Source organism: Nerophis lumbriciformis, linkage group LG11 (assembly GCF_033978685.3).
Source record: "Nerophis lumbriciformis linkage group LG11, RoL_Nlum_v2.1, whole genome shotgun sequence".
NCBI lineage: Eukaryota > Metazoa > Chordata > Actinopteri > Syngnathiformes > Syngnathidae > Nerophis > Nerophis lumbriciformis.
In genome coordinates this window covers 16,526,125-16,548,428 of record NC_084558.2, presented here as the reverse complement: position 1 = coordinate 16,548,428, position 22,304 = coordinate 16,526,125, and the positions used below count along the sequence as shown (strand labels likewise).

Genomic DNA, 22,304 nt, shown 5'->3' with positions numbered 1-22,304 from the left:
TCAAAAATGTATTTCTTAATCATTTTGATTTTGATGATTAGCGTTGACATCAGGCAGCGCAGTGGCCTAGTAGTTATCATGTAGGCCACACAGAATATCTGGGTTTCAAGTCAGCTGGCATGAGCTCCAGCTTCCCCATAACCCCTAATGAGTAGCAGTGTCCAACAATTTTTTTTTTTTTTTCGAATGAATAGCAATTCTTGTTCATTTAAACCAAAAAATAAAAAATCTAATTTTTTTTCTCTCCTTACAATCTGTCCTGTTCAGTCACCCAGGCTATTCATATTGTTGATGTAGATGACCATATCTGGTGTACAGATTTACTTCAGAAAAGAGAAGTGTGGGATACTTTTCTTGTTGCTTTATTTGTATTTGACTTGATTAAATGTTTGGGTAGAATTGTATTAACAAAACCAATTTTTATTTTTAAGTAATATAGACATTTATCAGAGCTGTTTATTTTATGGAGAAATGTAGTTAATCATGGGACTGGCACCCAATGTTATTAAAAAAATAGAGATTTTGAATTGAGAATCGTTACCCCCAAGAATTTAATTGAATCGAATCGTGTGGTGCCCAAAGACTCATGGCCCTACTAATGAGGGTAATCGGTATACAAAATGGATGGATTGTTAATAGCTATATAACTATTATAAATTCCTGGTTCTCACTGTAATCCAAAAAAACCCCAGCAATTTCCTAAGCCTTTAATTGAATTCCTGTAATGCACACTTTTTTTTATTTACTGAGATGCACATGTAATGTAGCAAGTGAGCTTGTGCTTCAATTTAGTCCTTGATTTTGTGCTTTTATACATGCTGGAATTGTGGTGTGGTGATTGTATGTCAGGGCATTGAATCCATCGCAATCCGACTGATCAGATTGTCTTACAAGACGTTTTGCCTCTCATCCTAGTAGGCCTCATCATGCTCTAGTCCGAGGCCATGGTGCAGAATTCAAAGTACTTATCCTCTAAGAATGCAGACACACCCAGACAGTTATAGTTATGGCTGAATTGTGGTGCAAAACGAGTTAACATACCTCTGCCAACACAACAATATATTCGTTAGGATGGAGTCACTCGTTAGCGTTCCGTTCAGTTGCATTGACATTCAATGTGGTAAAGGATCAAATCTCTTAGGAAGGACTGAGATGAAATGATAGGTAGTGTCCTCTCTCTGTTCAGAACTGTGACATGGAGGCCTACCTCACTCCACTTTCAGCCCACCCATCTCTGTGTCCCCTCCTGCACCAGGACCTTGGACTCGAGCTGTCCCATCTTACTGAAGTCTGTAAGCATGAACTGGTGAAGCCTGCTCAGATGAGAAACAAAATGTCTCTGAAGACAAACAACATTTCAGGTCATACAATGTAGTGGAACATTGAGAGAACGAGCTGAGTGGGTATATATATTTTTTGCACAACTTGCTGTTGTCTAACAAGAAGCTAAATGGCAAATTTCACTGCAGGTGTGTGACCCATGATGAGTCAATTCATAAATGTTCAATGAGGATTGGTATTTAAAGTAATGCTGCCAAACAATTACACATTTAAACCAGATTAATCACAGTTTTTGCATTTTGATTAATTGCAGTAAATTACTTGCGTTCATAACTTTACAAAAACACCCCAATATTTCGACACAAATGCAATTTTATTGTCAGAATGTCATACAGGAACATTTTTAGAATGTTTTACATGAATGTACCGGTGTCATTTATTTGCTCAACCTTTGGTAGTGGTGTTATTTAAAGTACTGTCTGGCTTTATTTTGAAGTGAAATTTGCCAAAAAGCACACCTGTCTGAGTCACCTCATACTGTGCATCCGGAAAGTATTCACGGCGCTTCACTTTTTCTTCACTTATATAGAAGGAAAAGTGCCTTTACAAATAATGTCCAACTACTGAATTTACCATAAGTGGACTCCAATTAAGCTGTAGGGACATCTCATGGAGGATCAGTTGAAACAAGATGCACCTGAGTTCACTTTTGAGCTTAATGGCAAAGGCGGTGAATACTTATGTACATGTGATTTTAATTTTTTTTATTTTAAATACATTTGCTAAAAAAATTCTAAAAACTTTTTTCCACATTGTCATTATTGCATATTGTGTGTAGAATTTTGAGGACAAAAATTAATTTATTCCATTTTGGAATAAGGCTGTAACGTAAAAATAATGTGGAAAAAGTAAACTGCTGTGAATACTTTCCAGATATAACAACTCTCAGGTAATCATCCACAGTAAATGTAAAAGAGCATGTACAGTCAAAATAAATTGCACGATTAATCGTTGTTCATACATGGTTAATGCAATAATTTTTTGCAGATTAATCGCGTGAGTTACCGCGTTAACTTTGACACATTTTGACGCCAAGAGACTGAGACAACGCCTAACAATTGATCAATGGTATCTTGCCAGGTGAGCGGCTTCAAACAGAAGTTTGTCAGAGGCAAGTGGCGGCTGAGTTTAGAATGTCATCAACAAGTTACAACTGAAAGACAGAAAATATATTGATAAATTCACACACCTGTTGTAAATTTATTTATCCCAATATCTCAAAGTTTTTTGCGAGTATTGTATGTAAGATCCCAAAAGCTCAATATGACCAACAGCTGAACAGGACAATTACAATAATTACCTAAAGATTGTTGAGTGACATCTCTCTCAAACAGGAGATTCAAGTCTAAAAAAAGGGTACGATCAGTAAACGTGACACAACGCCTTCTCTTGGTTTGCTTTAAGGTTCCAGCTTCACATTAAAGAGAATAAAAGTAGATTTGACAAAATGCTTTTAAAAAAAGGAAGTCTTGAAAGAGCATGTATTGTAACAGATAATACAAGTAGAGATGTACACCGACACTTCTGGCTGAAGTAGTGCAGGAATCCTAACACTACTTTTGTAACATGGCCGTTTGTTAACGGGATCAATTCACACTCACTTCCTTTAATCGACAGACGATCAGTCCAAAGTGTCATCTGACTTTTGTTTGGATAGACCCAACTTCAGGTCCTCCACCACCATGACTGGAATAATCTGTTTGAAAACAAGCAGATTCAAGAAAAAGGCAAAAAAATTTGCGGCGACTTCAGAATCTCATGTGGAGCACAGAGTGATGCTGACGCCTTCGCCTATCCAGCAGGCGGGGAAGAGCTCCTGGGTGAAAGTGCAGTGGAAGGCGTGCAGCCTGACGTGTCCGTCGCCGTAGAAGGTGAGCGTCCCCAACTCGCAGTCCAGCAGCATGCCGACGCGGCTGTGCTTAGACTGTCCGGACAGGGTCTCCTTGCGGCCGTTGTGCCATGCGCTGAGCTGTTCCTCGTCCAGCTGCAGGCTCCAGGACAGATCGTTCATACCCAGCATGCACCTCCTGCCCTTCTCCTTCCTGGGGATGGTGATGTAGGTGACCTGAGGACGACGGGAGAGGGATGTCATGAAGTCATTTAAGCCACCGTCAAACCCACAACCTATGAGGCCGATCCACCCAATTGTCTACCAGGCTGCCAAAGATAAAACTGTTTATACGTATTATTTTTGTATTAGCATTCCATTCTCAATCTCATTCATCAAAACTTTCAAGGGGGGCTGAATACTTGCTATATGTAGAGACAACGTGGCAACACTGATCCCTCCTGCCATGTCTTCAATCACATTTTATTTATATCGTCCTTCATCACAAGTGCCTCAAAGGGCTTCACAGACTCACAATGACATATGTTTCTTATTGCAAGTTTGTCCTTCAATAAAATAGTGAACATACAAGACAACTTGTCTTTTAGTAGTAAGTAAGCAAACAAAGGCTCCTAATATAGCTGCTGACATATGCAGTAACATATTGTGTCATTTATCATTCTACTATTTTGTCAACATTATTAAGGACAAGTGGTAAAAAATGAATTATTAATCTTCTTGTTCATTTACTGTTAATATCTGCTTACTTTCTCTTTTAACATGTTCTGTCTACACTTCTGTTAAAATGTAATAATCACTTATCCTTCTGTTGTTTGATACTTTACATTAGTTTTATGTTTGTTTTTTTTTGTCATAAAAAAATACAATCATGTGTGCTTACGGACTGTACCCCTGCAGACTGTATTGATCTATATTGATATATAATGTAGGAACCAGAAATATTAATAACAACCCTTTTGTGCGAATGAGTGTGAATGAGTGTAAATAGGGGAGGGAGGTGTTTTGGGTTGGTGCACTAATTGTAAGTGTATCTTGTGTTTTTTATGTTGATTTAATAAAAAATAAAAAATAAAAAAATAAAAAAATAAAATATATATATATATATATATATATATTTATTTATTTTTTTTAATTCTTGTGCGGCCCGGTACGAATTGATCCACGGACCGGTACTGGGCCGCGGCCCGGTGGTTGGGGACCTCTGCACTACGCCATATGTAATGGAAGTGATAATTATTAGCTTAGAGAAGCAGCTCGGTTGTCGTATTTTAAGCTTCATAATACGCCACACATTTTCAATGGGAGACAGGTCTGGACTACAGGCAGGCCAATCTAGTACCCGCACTCTTTTACTACGAAGCCATGCTGTTGTAACACGTGCAGAATGTGGCTTGGCATTATCTTGCTAAAATAAGCAGGGGCGTCCATGAAAAAGATGTTGCTGTATGTACCTCTCAGCATTAATGGTGCCTTCACAGATGTGTGAGTTATCCTTGCCTTGGGCACTAATACACCCCAATACCATCACAGACGGTGGCTTTTGAACTTTGCGCCTATAACAATGTGAATGGTTCTTTTCCTCTTTGGTCCGAAGGACACGACGTCCACAGTTTCCAAAAACAATTTGAAATGTGGACTCGTTAGACCACAGAACACTTTTGCTGCGTTTTTGGGTGTTGTTGATAAATGGCTTTCGCTTTGCATAGTACAGTTTTAACTTGTACTTAAAGATGTAGCGACAAACTTTAGTTACTGTCAGTGGTTTTCTGAAGTGTTCCTGAGCCCATGTGGTGATGTCGGTTTTTGATGCAGTAGCGCCTGAGGGATCGAAGGTCACGGGCATTCAATGTTGGGTTCCGGCCTTGCCGCTTACATGAAGTGATTTTCTGAACCTTTTGATGATATTACGGACCGTAGCTGGTGAAATCCCTAAATTCCTTGCTATAGCTTGTTGAGAAATGTTGTTCTTAAACTGTTCGACAATTTGCTCACGCATTTGTTCACAAAGTAGTGACCCTCGCCCCATCCTTGTTTGTGAATGACTGAGCATTTCATGGAAGCTGCTTTTATACCCAATCATGGCACCCACCTGTTCCCAATTAGCCTGTGGGATGTACCAAATAAGTGTTTGATGAGCATTCCTCAACTTTCCCAGTCTTTTTTGCCACTTATGCCAGCTTTTTTTAAACATGTTGCAGGCATCAAATTCCAAATGATTCCAAATTCCAAATTAAAATATTTGCAAAAAATAGGTTGAAAAGGATTTGCAAATCATTGTATTCTGTTTTTATTTACGATTTACACATTGTGCCAACTTCACTGGTTTTGGGTTTTGTACATATCACATACTTTTTCACAAATATTGGCCGATACTGATCAGTGGCCGAACGATTGGCACATCCCTAATGAAGACAGTGTCTACAATGAAGAAGGCAAATATACGAATCGTAGAATACAGGTGCTCCGAAAAAAGTTTTAGAGAGCTAAGTTGATGCATATCTAATACAAAAACAATGGGAATGTCAATATTTGACAAGTCAGCTTCACTGTAAAAATTGTTGCTGAGATGAACAAAAACACACAATCATTTCTTAGCTTTCTGTTTTCCAAATCTTCAAGTAGGAAAAGCAGATTCACAAAAGTATTGAAAAAAAAATATGCGGTTTAATTTCTAAATATAGACGGTTTTGATATTTAGTTTTCATACCTGTTTTGTCATGACAGTCGACACTTCGCCGTCACTCTGCCCGTCACTCAGTGGCTGGCTATAATTAATTAGCGACGCGATCGCATTAATTTAGTGACTTTTCTTTTGTCTTTATTATATTGCGCATAATAATGTAATATGGAACGAGCATGCTATGTTTTTGACTAAAATTATTTTGTATTTTCACTCTCGCTTATTCATTTGTGCAGACCGAATGTTTGTTAATGCTGGCCGGCGAGGTGGTTGATGCAGTCATGGAGGTCTGTACCAATACAGACAGGCCTCTGGCATAGGCAGAAGCCACTTTACGGGACTAAAAGAAGAACTGCTTGCTCTGATGTCGCCACAGAATGTTAAAAAAAAAGGCTTGATTTTATATGCAGCAAAGCATATACTATACTAAAAATTGTGATTGTGATAAACATGTGTATGTTAGCATGCTAAATATTTCAAAAATGTAAAGGGAGTACATACCCCCAGGCAGGCCCACGGTTTGGACACCTCCATCTCCCAGTAGTGTTGGCCATGTCGGAAGCCTTGGATGCACAGCACCTGCCAGGCATGATCAAAGCGGGACTCGTGCTCGAAGACAGTGGAAGTGGAAGTGCTGGAAGTCAAGTGCTCTGCCTTTCGGTTCTCTTGGGACAAAAGCAGGTTGCCATTGGCTGTGTGGGGGTCAAAGGTCAACGAGCATCTGTCTGTAATAAGGAAGACAGGCCACAAATGTTGTGATATCAAAAACAGTATGGTACCGAAAGTTTTGCAGCTAAACATAAACAAGAGAGAGGTAATGATCATCGGCCTTGATGCAGTCAGTGCCAATGTATTGAAACGAGGACTGTCAAATAATTAAAATATTTTCTCACGATAAATCACATTTTGTTCATAGTTAACTTACAATTAATCGCGATTAATCAGATATATTTTTTTATCATCAGTAAGTATACAATAGACAGATCATTTTCCAACCATCCTTCAATTTTGTACCGCTTGTCCCTCTCTGGGCTGGAACCTATCCCAGCTGCATTCTGGGTACACCCTGGACAAGTCGCCACCTCATCACAGACAGATAATTTTCAAGTTTTCAAAATCATGAATGGACAATTTGTTTGCTTTAATTAAATGTTTTTCCAACATTATGCTTTTTTAAACAGCTCAACACAAAAAAGGACATAAACACGCTTTTAATTAAAATAAACAAATGAGTTGCAGTGCATTGGTGTATCCTCCACAGAAGTTTAATTCCTGCTGTAGGAGCACTTGCATTCAGAGTAGAGGAGTTACACGTCCATGTTTAAATTCCACTTTCACACATTAATAACACAAAATGTGGATTATTACCATCATGGTTTTATTGTCAAAGATGTTTGGTAATGTCATCTGTGATATTTCTACCAGAATAAATGCTTCTGATAGTCTATATGTTACATGTTGTACAAATTAATTGTATGACAATGTCTTAAACTTCTCTATTTATTAATAAAGCTAACATTCAGCCTGCTAAACATTCTGTAATTGAGGACTATCACAGAATAAATGCTTCTGATAGTCTATATGTTACATGTACAAATTAATTGTATGACAATGTCTTAACCTTTTCTATTTATTAATAAAGAGTAACATTCATTCCTGCTAAACATTCTGTAATTGAGGACTATCAACCAGAACATGTTATAAAAGAATATACAAAATATTTAAAACGGTTAGAAAATCCTAGATTAAAAATATCACAGATTACTTTACAAAACATCTTTAAAAATAAATGCATGATCAAGACATTTTTCATTTTGGTTAGTGTACTTGGACATGTAGTGCTAGTCTTTCTCACTGGTACTCATCGAGGGCGGACGCTCCCCTTTCTTCTCCCTTATCTCTTCTGCTTGCTTCTTTGTCTTGTCTTGTTTTAACTTTCTTGTTGCCTCTTTTTGCACTGCTCTCCAAATCTAAACATTGGAACTAATTAACTGGCCTCTCAACAAAATTGACAAGATATTGGGTTTGGGGGAACCTGCTTGTCTTGATGGAGCGGTTGTTGCTGGACACATGACGGACTCTAGGGAGAAGAAAGAGTGCCACGTGCCTGGCGACCCTTTCAGTCGAGGACGTGAAGATATCCACCTATTAGGAATTATGACAACAGGACATCTGCTGATTGGAGTAAGTGTTGCTCTGGTTTGTCGACAAATTGGAAGTTTCTGGCAGTCTTCAAAGTACCCCAAAGCTGCCACAAATGATTGGAGGGTGCGGGCAGAACTGTGGACACTTTGTGATTTGGATCTTCTGCCCTGCAGGATGAATTTGAGGACCACTAATAGACAATTTACAGTGAAAAGCAAATTTTATTTTCACTCGCATACAAAACATTCTAACTTGGATTGTTTCCCTGGCTTCGAGACTCTCGCGAAGGACAGTGCGGCGAAGACACAACAAACTCCCTTCTTGTCTCATGGACACACACCTGTTGTTGTTGACTTTGGACTGACTGGCAGCTGCAAGAACACCAAGCCCGTGGAACAGAGACATGCTGCAGGTTTACACACACACATGCATCCACGAAAAATATATCCCATACACACATACCCCCCCAACGCGAATCCCTTAGGGGTGATGAACGGCTGGGAAGCGCTTGAAGAGCTGCAGCCTGCCACTGTAGCCCCCACTCGCTCCCCTCTGTTGCAAGTCTCGAGTTGTATGTTGTAATATGTATATGTGCTTTGCTATGGAGTTTTTTTCCCCACTCCAGACTGGGCACCCTTAGGAGCCAAGTGTAGATTGTATTTTTTTCCACTCATCGTTTACCTTTTTCCCATCTTTTACGGAGCACCTTGTGGTGACCCATCAGTGTTCCTGTTCTGTAACCATGTACACTGTTTGTTCGTCTAATCTTGAACGGGTTTGTGCTGAAAACAGAGTTTTGTTGTACTTGTGCAATGACAATAAAGACCATACCATACCATACCATTTTGAAGCTAGAAGTGTGTTATTTGTTTTAGAAGAGGTGTTTTGACACTTTCTAATGGCAATAAAAATATGACAATAAAAAGGTGCTTCTCGACTTCGTGCATACCGTCTTTACTTTCTACTGAGCTTTTATCCCATCCTACTAAACAGTTACAGAAACAATGTACATTTTATGTTATCAATGCACTAAGCTGTAATCCAAACACGGAAGTGAAGCTCCACCTCGCTGAATGTAAACGTTGCAGCAGGCATTTGCTGCAGTGATGTCGGGAGAACTGTTTGCCATGGCTTTTGTCCTGGGCTTTCCATAATGTACCCTTTACTATGTCTATTTCTGCTGATCATTTTTTTCTGCTTGTGGCTTTGCTCCACAGTAACTGAACGCACATACATTTTCTCACGCTACGGAATGAAACGAGAGTCAGACAGGACGCATGCATGTTAATCGCACGTTAAAAAAATTGACACTGTTAAAATAAATTATAGTTACAACCACATTAACTTTGAGAGCCCTAATTGGAACACTTGGGTCCGCTGACCACCATTATGATTTGTAGCAACAAAAACATGAGTCATTTTAAGCTTTGCCTTGCAAACAGTGATGTGTTACACCAATATTTTTTATCATATATAAAATCCTAATTTAAAAAAAAGACGTGTTCTTGTCTCTCATAATGATTGTGAACGATATGCAAAATTAATTTAAAAAAGTGCAGTTCCCCTTTAAAACTTGACTATTGTAATGCCTTAGCCAACCCAAACTCCAGCTTGTTTCAAAATGACACCTCATCAGAACCATTAAGAAAGAGCACAATTTTATGAATTTATTATGGGTCTACTGAAAATGTGACCAAATATGCTGGGTCAAAAGTATACATACAGCAATGTTCATATTTGGTTACATGTCTCTTGGCAAGTTTCACTGCAATAAGGCGTTTTTGGTAGCCATCCACAAGTTTCTGGCAAGCTTCTGGTTGAATTTTTGACCACTCTTGACAAAATTGGTGCAGTTCAGCTAAATTTGTTAGTTTTCTGACATGGACTTGTTTCTTCAGCATTGTCCACATGTTCTCAATGGGGTTTAAGTCAGGACTTTGGGAAGGCCATTCTAAAACCTTAATTCTAGCCTGATTTAGCCATTCATTTACCACTTTTGACATGTGTTTGGGATCATTGTCCTGTTGGAACACCCAACTGCGCCCAAGACCCAACCTCCGGGCTGATGATTTTAGGTTGTCCTGAAGAATTTGGAGGTAATACTCCTTTTTCATTGTCCCATTGACTTTCTGTAAAGCACCAGTTCCATTGGCAGCAAAACAGGCCAAGACCATAATACCACCACCACCATGCTCGTGGTGTTCCTGGGATTAAAGGCCTCACCGTTTCTCCTCCAAACATATTGCTGGGTTTTGTGGCCAAACAGCTCAATTTTTGTTTCATCTGACCACAGAACTTTCCTCCAGAAGGTCTTATCTTTGTCCATGTGATCAATAGCAAACTTTAGACAAGCCTTAAGGTGCCGCTTCTGGAGCAAGGGCTTCCTTCTTGCATGGTAGCCTCTCAGTCCATGGTGATGCAAAACACGCTTGACTGTGGACAGACATCTGTGTTCCAGCAGCTTCCAATTCATTGCAGTCCTGCTTTTTGGTGGTTCTCAGTTGACTCTTGATCATCCTGACCAATTTTCTCTCAGCAGCAGGTGATAGCTTGCGTTTTCTTCCTCATCGTGGCATTGACAAAATTGTGCCTTGCATTTTATACAAACAATTGTCTGCACAGTTGCTCTTGAGACCATAAGTTGCTTTGAAATGGCTCCAAGTGACTTTCCTGACTTGTTCCAAGTCAATGATTCGTTTTTTCAGATCTGTGCTGAGTTCCTCTGACTTTTCCATTGTTGCGTTTGTAACCGAGTCTAATGCTGCATCACATAAGCCCTATTTAAATGGGCTCAGAGAAGTCAACAGGTGTCGTCAATCATAATCACTCACATAAAGTTAAGAGACCATGCCATGAAGCTGATTTGATTGTAACTTTTCTACATCACCAACATTGATAATGTATGTTGCTGTATGTATAATTTTGACCCAGCAGATTTGGTCACATTTTCAGTAGACCCACAATAAATTCATAAAAGAACCAACTTCATGAATGTTTTTTGTGACAAACAAGTCACTCTATCACAAAAAAATAAGAGCTGTAAAAATTATTGGAAACTCAAGACAGCCATGACATTATGTCTTTCGCAAGTGTATGTAAACTTTTGACCACGACTGTATATTCAGTTGTAACCTGAGATTTTGAAAGTTGCCATTCCTCAGTTTAGACCCGACTCTCTGGAACAACCTGCCGGAAGTGATCATGCAAAAATGTTAAGAACCTACGAGCACTGAGGCCCTCCTTTCCACCAGGACGGCATGCAGCAGCTGGACTGGGAACCACAGCAAGAATGGGCCTCTTCTCCTGAGGAGAACCTGGTAGAGAGAGGTGTAAGAAGACCCAGCAAAGACTGAAGGGAGAAAGAGGGCAGTTGTGTGTGCTTACCGTCTTTGTCGTGACCCACAGCAGTGCAGACAGCTCTATCAAGGTCCTCAATCACCAGCTTGGAGACTCGAGTCAGGACTTCCATGATGCCACTTATTCGATCCTGCAGGATGGGCGTTATGTCTGTGGAGGTTTTCTTGAGGCAAGGAACTTCTATGAGCGTTGATTCCTGAATGAACATACAAAAATGAAAAATACAGTGTAATTGTTTTGTGTTTTTTCGGGTTTGAAAGAAATTACTTTAACACACTGCATATAACCCTGGGATAATTTTGCCAAAATGTTACGTTACTGTAAAGCAGTGGCTCTCAGTCATGCCACCAGAGGGGGACATTGTTTTTCACGACCATTCCAGCATTGAAATAATTAAGAATCTTAAGTATGTATTTATCTATCCGTGGAAACCACTGTTTACTGGCACTAACAGTCTGAATACAACAACTTGATATTCCAAACCTTGATAAGTTCAATATCAGAGCGGTTGTGGATATTCACTATGTGGGCCTGACCCGCTCTCAGCTTCTGAGCGCTTTCCTCCAGTTCAGAGAGCCTCGCCTGTGCCTCAGAGATGGCCGCCTCTTTTTGCTTCTCGATGAAGAGCTCGATGGCCTCCTGTCGTTCAACCAGGACTTTTAGCAGAGTGGAAAACCTTGCCGTTACCCGACTGGATGTCTGCTGAAATGTCTCCTGGTTAGAGCAAAAATAACCACAATGCTGTATTAGGTACTATGTTATTGTAGGATATGTTTCATTACTTTATTTTTAACAATTTATTTATCAATTTTCACAGTAGCAACATACTGTTACAATTCACTTTTTGTATATGGTAACAAAATACCCCCTAACTATCCCCTGGCTTTCTCTAATAAAAAAGACAGGTTTCAATGTAATGTACTATAGTCTATTATGGATTATTTCATCCAATGAAAGAAAGGGTATTCACAAATTTTGTGAAAGGGTTTCAGGTCTCAAAGGTTTCTGTTGTGCTGAGAATAGGCTGTATCTGAGCTTCTCCAATGGCAAGAAAGACTGTACTTCCTTTTGCCATTGCATAAATGATGGGGCCTAGTCTGATTTCCAGGGAATTTGATTAAAATCTATTGGTTTTGCAATGCAGTGGCGTTATACCAAAAAATGCAATCCTGAGTTCAGTGCAAACATTTTTCCAGCAATACTGGATTAAATTAGATTCAACTTTATTGTCATTTACACATGTAGAAATACAAGGCATTGAAATGTGGTTTAGCACCTAATCAGAAATGCAAGAGAAGCAAGTGCAAGATACATATGCAATAAATTAAAATACCAATTTACAGTGAATTGCCATATAGAGTAAGTGAACAGGTGGGAATAATTATACATGAGTTACTTAAGGAAAATAAACAGATGTATTTTTAGTAAACAGGTGCATTAGGAACACATATACAGGTGTGCTACATAAGTATGTACCAGAACATGTATAATGTGTTCTATATTGGTTTACAGATGTTATGCAATATTGACAGTATATTTACAGTCGTGGTCAAAAGTTTACATACACTTGTGAAGGACATAATGTCATGGCTGTCTTGAGTTTCCAATAATTTCTTCCACTCTTATTTTTTGTGATAGAGTGATTGGAGCACATACTTGTTTGTCACAAAAAACATTCATGAAGTTTGGTTCTTTTATAAATTTATTATGGGTCTACTGAAAATGGGACCAAATATGCTGGGTCAAAAGTATACATACAGCAACATACATTATCAATTTTGGTGATGTAAAAAAGTTACAATCAAATCAAATTAATTTCATGGCATGGCCTCTTAACTTCATGTAAGTGATTATGATTGATTATGACTGTTGACTTCTCTGAGCCCATTTCTTTTTGTTGCATCTTGAGCACAGTACTGCTTCTAAAATGCCCATAAGATGTGGTACATGACTTCAGCTTGTTTAAAAACAGCAAAACAAAGTTAGGAGCATGATAACATGAATGTGCAGTAAGTGTCTCCGTGGTGATGCACCGTATCGTATACGCAAAATCCTCATTTAAATAAGGCGGTCTGCACCACTTTACAATTGCACGCACAGTCTTAGTGGATGACACGCGACATGTCCACTATTAGTACACGCTATGTTATAGTTTACAAACGCTTTTTAGCGGGAGGTATTTAGATCCTAGTAAATTAGGCCATGTGTCATGCAACTGCTACTGCAAGAAGTTTTTTGGGGTTGTAATAAAGAATTGACTAATCAAACAAGAGTCAAAAGTCTTTTGTATCCTTTTTGATATGCTAGCATGTTTATTTTTTTTACAAACAGTTACAGAAATACAGCTCAACATATTTGCCAACCCTCCCGAATTTTCCGGGAGACTCCCGAATTTCAGCGCCTCTCCCGAAAACCTCCCGGGACAAATATTCTCCCGAAAATCTCCCGATTTCCAGCCGGTGCTGGAGGCCACGCCCCCTCCAGCTCCATGCGGACCCGAGTGACGAGTCGACAGCCTGTTTTCACGTCCGCTTTCCCACGACATAAACAGCGTGCCTGCCCAATCACGTTATAACATCTACGGCTTTTAGAGAGTGCACAACTGCGCACACAACAAGGAGACGAAGCAGAAGAACAAGGAAGATACAGCCATGGCAACGCTAACGACGAGTAAGATGAAGAAATACGCTTGTAAGTTCCAAAACGAATGGAAACAAGAATTTCAGCTTATCCAGGACAGTTCGAAGGGGAAGGGGTATGCTGCCTGTAAATTTTGTAGAACAGACTTTTCCATTGAACACGGTGGCCCAACGGATATACTCACTCATGAACGGTCACTCGGTCAGCGAAGCACAAGGTGGCGGCAGCGCAGCACCGGTCACAGCCCAGTATTATGGGCCACCTCGCTAAATGGAGACCCGAGGGTGTGACTTATGCCGAGACAAAGATGGCTATGCTGATAGCTGGAAGCAACATCCCGTTCTCATTTGCGGATGTCTTCAACAAATCCGTGAAGGATATGTTCTCGGATTCAGAGATCGCTCGCCAGTACGCAAATGGCAGAACAAAGGCTACTCAAATAGTGAAAGGTAAGTGTTGTTGTTTTTTTTTAGTAAGCAGCAAGCTGTGCTTCTGGCTGCAAAGCATTGCACTTTCAAGTACAACAATGAGTAAATGAGTGTTATGTGTGTGTATATGTGTAAATAGATGAACACTGAAATTCAAGTATTTATTTTATTGATATATATATATATATATATAATACAATAAATAAATATATATAGCTAGAATTCACTGAAAGTCAAGTATTTCTTTTATATATATATATATATATATATATATATATATATATATATATATATATATATATATATATATATGAAATACTTGACTTTTTTTCAAGTATTTCTTATATATATATATATTAATATATATGGATTTTTTTTTTTTCAAGTATTTCTTATATATATATATATATATATATATATATGAAATACTTGACTTTTGGTGAATTCTATCTGTAAATACTCCTCCCCTCTTAACCACGCCCCCACCAAACCCCTCACCCCCACCCCCACCCAACCGAATTCGGAGGTCTCAAGGTTGGCAAGTATGCAGTACAATACGAATTTTATCCCCCCCTTTAGAAACAATATAAATAAATAAATGATAAATGGGTTGTACTTGTATAGCGCTTTTCTACCTTCAAGGTACTCAAAGCGCTTTGACACTACTTCCACATTTACCCATTCACACACACATTCACACACTGATGGAGGGAGCTGCCATGCAAGGCGCTACCAGCACCGGACTCTCGGGTCGCGCACGGCCACTCTTCCACTGCGCCACGAAAATAAATCAGTCTAATAAATTCAGGCAAATATTGATACAAAGCCACACACAACTGCACTTCTGAATTGCAAACAAAAGGCTCATTAATCAACCACAATTCAACCACTTCTTAATCAGGGCCAAACTTGTTCGTACTCAGTCCTCTTTTGTTCACTAGAAACGCCAGAGGACAACGTGCCAAAAAGTATATTCTGGCGCTCCTTCACTTCAACAAGAAGCACCTCCTACTCCTTGTCTGTGAATTCCTTCATTTTCCCCGTCTTGCTAATTATCTTTGTGTTTTCTGATTGTGCAGAGTGTGGATCTCAGGCACATGGCTAATTTAAATATATTTTAAGTATTTAAATAGGAGTGTAGACAGGGAGTGACAAGTTTCACTTCAACATGTGCGCTCAATTCCCTGTTGATTGGGATGTAAAAAAAGAAATGCGCTTGGATAGATGCGTGCGCACACTTTAAAAATAAAATACATATTTGGAAAGAAAATATCTACCTCCCGCTGACCCCTAAAAATAAAATTTAAAAAAGTCGTAAAAAATAGTGCGGATCTACCAACCACCCTGAGATTGCTCATTGCTACTACATATTTGCTTGTACGCAATATGTTTCATTTCTGGAGCTTCACAGTTGCCGTAGAGGGAATTCTTACAAGTATTTTGACATGTCTCTGGTCATTCTGACAATGTGTTATTAAAAATACAGTATTTACAAAGTCAATGCTATATTTCAGGACAAACCTCACCCTTTACTATTAGTCTTATTTTGATAAGCAGCATCCTTTGCAATGGACATGGTATATTTCTTTTATTGGTTACACATTTCTGAAATAGCCATATTGTGCAAAATACAAGTGTCCACTGGCTTTTGGGAGGTTCAAATGTCAAAGAAAGTGTCTGCCAAAGTGTTTACAGTGATCCAAGTTCCTCTGTGCAACAGGAGCACTCTTGTGTTTTTAGGAATTTGCTGCAAAAATGTTTTCCTTAAATGAAAGTTTTGAAATGAACTCAGGGGCCGGTATGGTGTCATTCCCAGGACGCATGTTAAATATCCCTCCGCTATCTAAAAGTATATTTAATATTGTGGTTGCAGTTTGCTGTAAGGGGTGTTTTGTGTATTTTGTCTCCCTTATGTAGCTCAACTAACCAAAATATGAACAGGTTTTGGCACGATCCCCAACTGCATACTACAACTACATTAATAAATGATGTTACATTAATACCTTGAGTTCAGAGGTATTGATTAACCAAAGTTTTCTTCCTATTTTATGTTATTGTGTTTTTATATGCAGGTTTGCAAGCATTTACCTTCCATTCATCCTTCTAAAAAATAGGAATTTTCATTTAATGTCATTTGACAATTACCTTAGCTTTGTCCATATTTTCAGTCAGGTTGTTAATACTTTCCTCCGTTTCTTCAATGAGTTTTGCCATCTCTTCATTCTTCTTTTCCAGTAACAGCTGCCCAGAAAACCCATTGACAAAGTAAGACACTTGAATATTTACAATTATCCCTTTATATAGTGTGAGACTCACACTGTATAAGGGGGAAATTACATGCACTGCAAGTACATTCTGACAAAGCTTAGCTGATATTTAGCAGGATTTATTTTTAGTTAATATATCATGACTTGATAGCAATGCCCAGATACCATGCAGCTGTTGGAGTTGTGAGCAGTATGAGACATTTCAATAGGACACTTACAGGACACTATACAAATAAAGGTAGTGATATATTTTAACAGTTTTATTTTCCTTTCCATTACTTCTCATGACACAGTATTGCACACATCAGAGTTATTTCTTTCTTCCCATTGTAAAATACTATTATTATGACTAATGTGGCACGACTCTTCAAGCATTTGCATGATTTTTAAAACAGCAAGTAAAAAAAATGGTACCTTTTTTCTCTTGCTTTCTACCTCCAACAGAACCATGTGATGGCTCTCACACTGCGAGATGGCGCACTCGCAGCACACTGAAATTTTGTCCCGTGTGCAGTAGTAAACAAGTGGCTTTTTATGGCGATCACAGGGCACGGATTCAGCATCTTCACTCCCACCATCGCCGTATGATGTTCTGGTGCTGTTTACAGCTTCAGCGATACTTGACAAGGCCACATTACACTTAAGAATAGGTCTGATGTCAAACTTATGATTGCAGGTGGGGCAGCAAGGTCCAATGTTAGACTTGTCCCAATAAGTTGTGATGCACTCCCGACAGAACGTGTGCCCACAGTTAATTGCAACAGGAACTTGAAACCACTCCAAGCATATGGCACAGGTAAGGTCTGAACTCTGACACTCCATCTCTGAAAAGAGAACACAATTGTTTATAGAATATACAAGAACAATCAAAAGGTATGTTGAGATGTCAGAAAGCAGTGGTTCCTAACCTTCTTTCACTCTGTGGAATATTTTTTCAGTCAAGTAACCCATTACCAGAGAAGCTATATGCTTTTATTTATTGTAACATAAATAAATAAAAACTTAAAAGTAAAAATACATATAAAATAATGCTGTCAACCATTACGTGTTTTAATCAGATTAATCATAGGGTTGCTGTGGATTACTTTCGATGATTCACAATCAGTGTTGGGTTAGTTACTGAAAACCAGTAACTAATTACAGTTACTAGTTACTTTATTTCAAAAGTAACTCAGTTACTAACTCAGTTACTTACACCAAAAAGTAATGTGTTACTGTGAAAAGTAACTATTTAGTTACTTCTTCTACTTTCTTTTTTTAAAGCTCCCACTAATGCCCTTTTAGCCTTCATTTCAGTACTGTTATTGCACTGGAGAATAATACAATCTGTTGATCAACTTGACATACATTTGCATCACTGAACTCTGCTAAGCAATGTGGTCTACATACAACACACAAAGACAAAGATATGTTTCAAAGGGCCAATTTATTTCAGGCCAGAACAAATTGACAAAACTATTTTAAATAGCTGCAACATAACATACATAAGTAACAAACAGCATAATAACAATAACACTAACACTAACCACGTTAAACCCAGATTCAGAACTAACAAAGGTCTTAACTCATTCTCTTTCTATGCCACTTCAATATGGAATGCACTCCCAACAGGTGTAAAAGAAAGGGCATCTCTATCCTCCTTCAAAACCGCACTAAAAGAACACCTCCAGGCAACTACAACCCTAAACTAACACCCTCCCTTCCACATACCGGTAATACCTCTTCGGATTGTAAATAATCAAATGTAGACACTTTTTCTTATACTTTCTGATCTCTCTCTCTGTGTCCACTACTTGCTATACATATCCTACCAAGTCAGTCCTACACTGTTTCAATGTCCATTTCTCTGATGATGCAATTGTTGATGACTGAAGTGTTGATACCAACCCCTCCCACCCCCCTCCATATCCCACACCCCGGATTGTAAATAATGTAAATAATTCAATGTATATACCCTGATGATTATCTTGTGTGATGACTGTATTATGATGATAGTATATATGATAGTATATATCTGTATCATGAATCAATTTAAGTGGACCTCGACTTAAACAAGTTAAAAAACGTATTTGGGTGTTACCATTTAGTGGTCAATTGTACGGAATCTACTAATAAAAGTTTCAATCAATCAATCAATCAACAACATAGCTGTAAAGCTGGCTTCACCTAAGGAAGGCACACGTGACATACACAGACAGAGCCTAACCAGGCAGATTTGAATTGTTGTTTTGGGCAGGAGACGGGATCTGTGATCCAAGACACTACTTACATTTACCTAAAATGTTCTTTTCTTTGTGCTCGACAAAAGAAAAGAAGTGAGAATATCTCATACTTGCCAACCCTCCCGAATTTCAGTGCCTCTCCCTGGGACAACCATTCTCCAAATTTCTCCCGATTTCCAGCCGGACTTAAGGCATGCCCCCTCCAGGTCCGTGCGGACCTGAGTGAGGACAGCCTGTCGTCACGTCCGCTTGGCCAACCAAAAGTAACCACAGAACACTATACCGTATAGTCGTATAGTGTTCTGTGGTTACTTTTTGGTTGGCCAACGGTTTACGTTGTATTGCGCACCCCCCTCCCCTCCCCTTCCCACACCCATACTAGACACACACACACACAGAGAGCGCAGAGGAAGAATCAGAAGCACGTCTCTGCTTCGCTGCGATAAAACACACTCAGATCCTCAGTTTCTAGCCGATACTACATAAAAAATAACGTAAAATAACGCAGTAACGCATCATGTAGTAACGGTAACTGAGTTACTGAATATAAAAAATAACGAGTTAGATTACTAGTTACCGCCGAAACTAACGGCGTTACACTAACGCGTTTGTAACGTGTTAGTCCCAACACTGTTCACAATTAAATATCATCAATTTTAAACTTTTAACTTCAATTGTAACAAAAGAATCATTGTATTCCTGAATGAAAAACTATGTGCACTGAAAACAATGATCCCCTTTAAAGCGCCCTCTTTGAACATCATAGGTGGGTTGCCACGCTTTCAGCATGTTAAAACATATTCAAGTTGTCAACACAGCAATGATTTATATGCATATGGCACATAAACGTGGATGCATATGAAAAAGTGCAATAAATGTATCTGTACAGTAATCTATTTATATCTGCACCTTATTGCTCTTTTATCCTGCCCTACAACAAGCTAATGCAACGAAATTTTGTTCTTATCTGTACTGTAAAGTTCAAATTTGAATGACAATAAAAAGGAAGTCTAAGTCTAAGTCTAATGTCAAGTTGGGCAAAACCATTCTGGCCCAGGGACATTCAGGGTTTAGGATAGTATTGCTTTTCGTTTGTGACCGACACTTGGAATATTCACAATTTACAATTAGAATAACAATTGCTACTATCTATTAAATAATTGCATATATATATATATATATATATATATATATATATATATATATATATATATATATATATATATATATATATATGTATATATATATATCAATCAAGTACCCCATGGAGTGCCTTCAAGTACCCCCAGGGGTATTAACACTATGAGTGGGCAGGATGTCGCTAGTATTGATACCAAGGGCAATAGTAGCATTCTGAGATAAGTACTTGTCATTTTCTACTATTTATTTTAAAAAGTATTTGTGTTTTTGTGTTGTTGTTAATACTATTATATTCATAAACACACCGGAGGCTTTTGGACTCAAAAGTCAACAGATTTGAATAAGAGCCAATGGTCGTTTTTACACTATTGACTTTATTTAGGTTTTATTTCCATCCATCCATTTCCTACCGCTTGTCCCTTTTGGGGTCGCATGGGGTGATGGAGCCTATCTCAGCTGCATTCGTTGTATTTTATCAAATGAAATATAATAATAATTGTATCGCTTATACTGTCACATTATTTTATTTATGTATGTATTTATTGGTACGCTGTCTGATTTAAAACCATTATAAAATGAAATATAATAATAATTGTATCGCTTATACTGTCACATTATTTTTATTTATGTATGTATTTATTGGTACGTTGTCTGATTTAAAACCAAACAAAACATTTGCCCTGTGATTTATTTTGATTAAAAACCGTGAGAAAAATCTTGGAAGAATTTCAAGTCAAAATTATCGACAATAATTGTCGATACTTTGTGCTGTATTTACCTAGTATCGGATCGATATCAAATGTTGAACCCATTTGAGAACCAGTGTTATAGACAGATAGTAAACACATTACAATATTACATTACCTTTACTTTATGTTGTAGGAACTGGCTATATCACTTCGAAGCCCTTGGTGGTAACAACGTGGAGCAAAATACGAGATTCCACTGAATAAACTGTGTGACGGTACAACAAAGCAGGTAGCAGTTCATGCTGAGGCACTAAGCTAGCCCACATCAACGTATCCAAGTGGAATGGCCAGCTAATGTTTACGTTAGCCGGGGCTTTTTGTAACAAAAACAATCATACTTAAACACACCAAAACCTATCATATATTCACATTTTGTCCGGCCTGAATTCGAAATACACAAGCAATATGAAACATTACGACCTCTCAGGAAAATTCAGGAAGAGAGCATCAGAACAGACAGACGAGCCGCGTCAGACGACTATTCTTCGATGACGACACAATGCCACATTCAATGGAATCAAAAAATTGTAAATCTAAGACTTCACTATCGAAGCCCTAATATTTATCACATCCTTCGAATAATAAGGAATATAATACGCAATATATATTTGTATTTATATATAATAACAACAATAACTAAATGTATTACCTGTACCTACCTATATATTTTTTATTATTATCATTATTGCGTATGTATTCTTACTTTTACTGATTACCGACTAAGGTAAGGTTAGAGAGAGTTTTCCATCCATCCATTTCCTACTGCTTGTCCCTTTTGGGGTCGCAAGGGGTGATGGTTAATTTGTGTCTTTATTATGAAAGGTTTTTTTTGACACAAAATTTATTTTTCAGGTTTTTCTGTACTGAATTTGGCAGATAATTTAATTGCAGATGCAGATAAGTTTTTAATATTTATTTATTTATTCATTTGATAGGCAAATCATAATACAGGTACTGAGAAAACGGACACTTTTTTTTGTGTGTGTACCCCCCCCAAAAAAATAAAAAATTACAGAAAAATAATAAAAGTACAATAATAAAACCCCCTCCCACCCACACCGTCCTAAATTTATGTCACAGTGAGTAGCAATGTACTGCCTTCCTCTTCAACACAAGCAGATAGAGAATCACAATAACTGACTAGAAGGGGGGAAAAAAGGTAACAACAAAAATGAAAATCACAAACAATAACAACAAAAAAAGAGGAGTTGAGGTAAGTGAAAAGGTTCATTGTCAACATGGAGAAACTGCGATACAGCGGACAATCCACTCAAAGAAAATGGGAGGACTCCTGGAGCCCTGTGATGAAATATCTTGACTGCAAAAGTCAATAGACTGGTTTGGTCAAATGGTTAATATTATTATCTATTTTAATTTTTTTGTTATTACTATTTTAATTTATTTTCATTTTGGATTTTCTCTAGTTCATGTAAGCGTCTCTCAATGGATGTGTGACTGTGTGTGGGAGTGGTGGTGGTGGGGGGGG

At 38.2% G+C, this 22,304-nt stretch overlaps 1 protein-coding gene across 2 annotated transcripts; it reads right to left on the bottom strand.

Moving 5' to 3' along the window:
* Positions 1-10: 10 nt before the first annotated feature.
* trim65 (tripartite motif containing 65) lies at positions 11-21,331 on the bottom strand. Of its 2 annotated transcripts, none has more exons than XM_061967215.1 (8): positions 21,239-21,331; positions 17,122-17,531; positions 16,586-16,681; positions 11,856-12,086; positions 11,400-11,568; positions 11,240-11,329; positions 6,372-6,595; positions 11-3,406 (listed from the first exon to the last, which is right to left on the bottom strand). In XM_061967215.1, exons 2-8 carry the CDS (start codon positions 17,527-17,529, stop codon positions 3,098-3,100), a joined length of 1,527 nt encoding a protein of 508 aa, XP_061823199.1. In that variant the 5' UTR covers positions 17,530-17,531; positions 21,239-21,331; the 3' UTR covers positions 11-3,097. The 2 variants fall into 2 exon arrangements, with proteins under 2 accessions (XP_061823199.1, XP_061823197.1); XM_061967213.2 differs by having other exon boundaries at positions 20,934-21,306.
* Between the last annotated feature and the right edge of the window lie 973 nt (positions 21,332-22,304).

Excerpts from the sequence above, each read along its gene's own strand:
- trim65 (XM_061967215.1), bottom strand. The coding sequence starts at position 17,529 with ATGGAGTGTCAGAGTTCAGACCTTACCTGTGCCATATGCTTGGAGTGG. Across the intron at positions 16,682-17,121 it reads TAGAAAGCAAGAGAAAAAAG|CTGTTACTGGAAAAGAAGAA; the intron begins GTACCATTTTTT and ends TTTTCTGGGCAG. Across the intron at positions 3,407-6,371 it reads AACCGTGGGCCTGCCTGGGG|GTCACCTACATCACCATCCC; the intron begins GTATGTACTCCC and ends CGTCGTCCTCAG.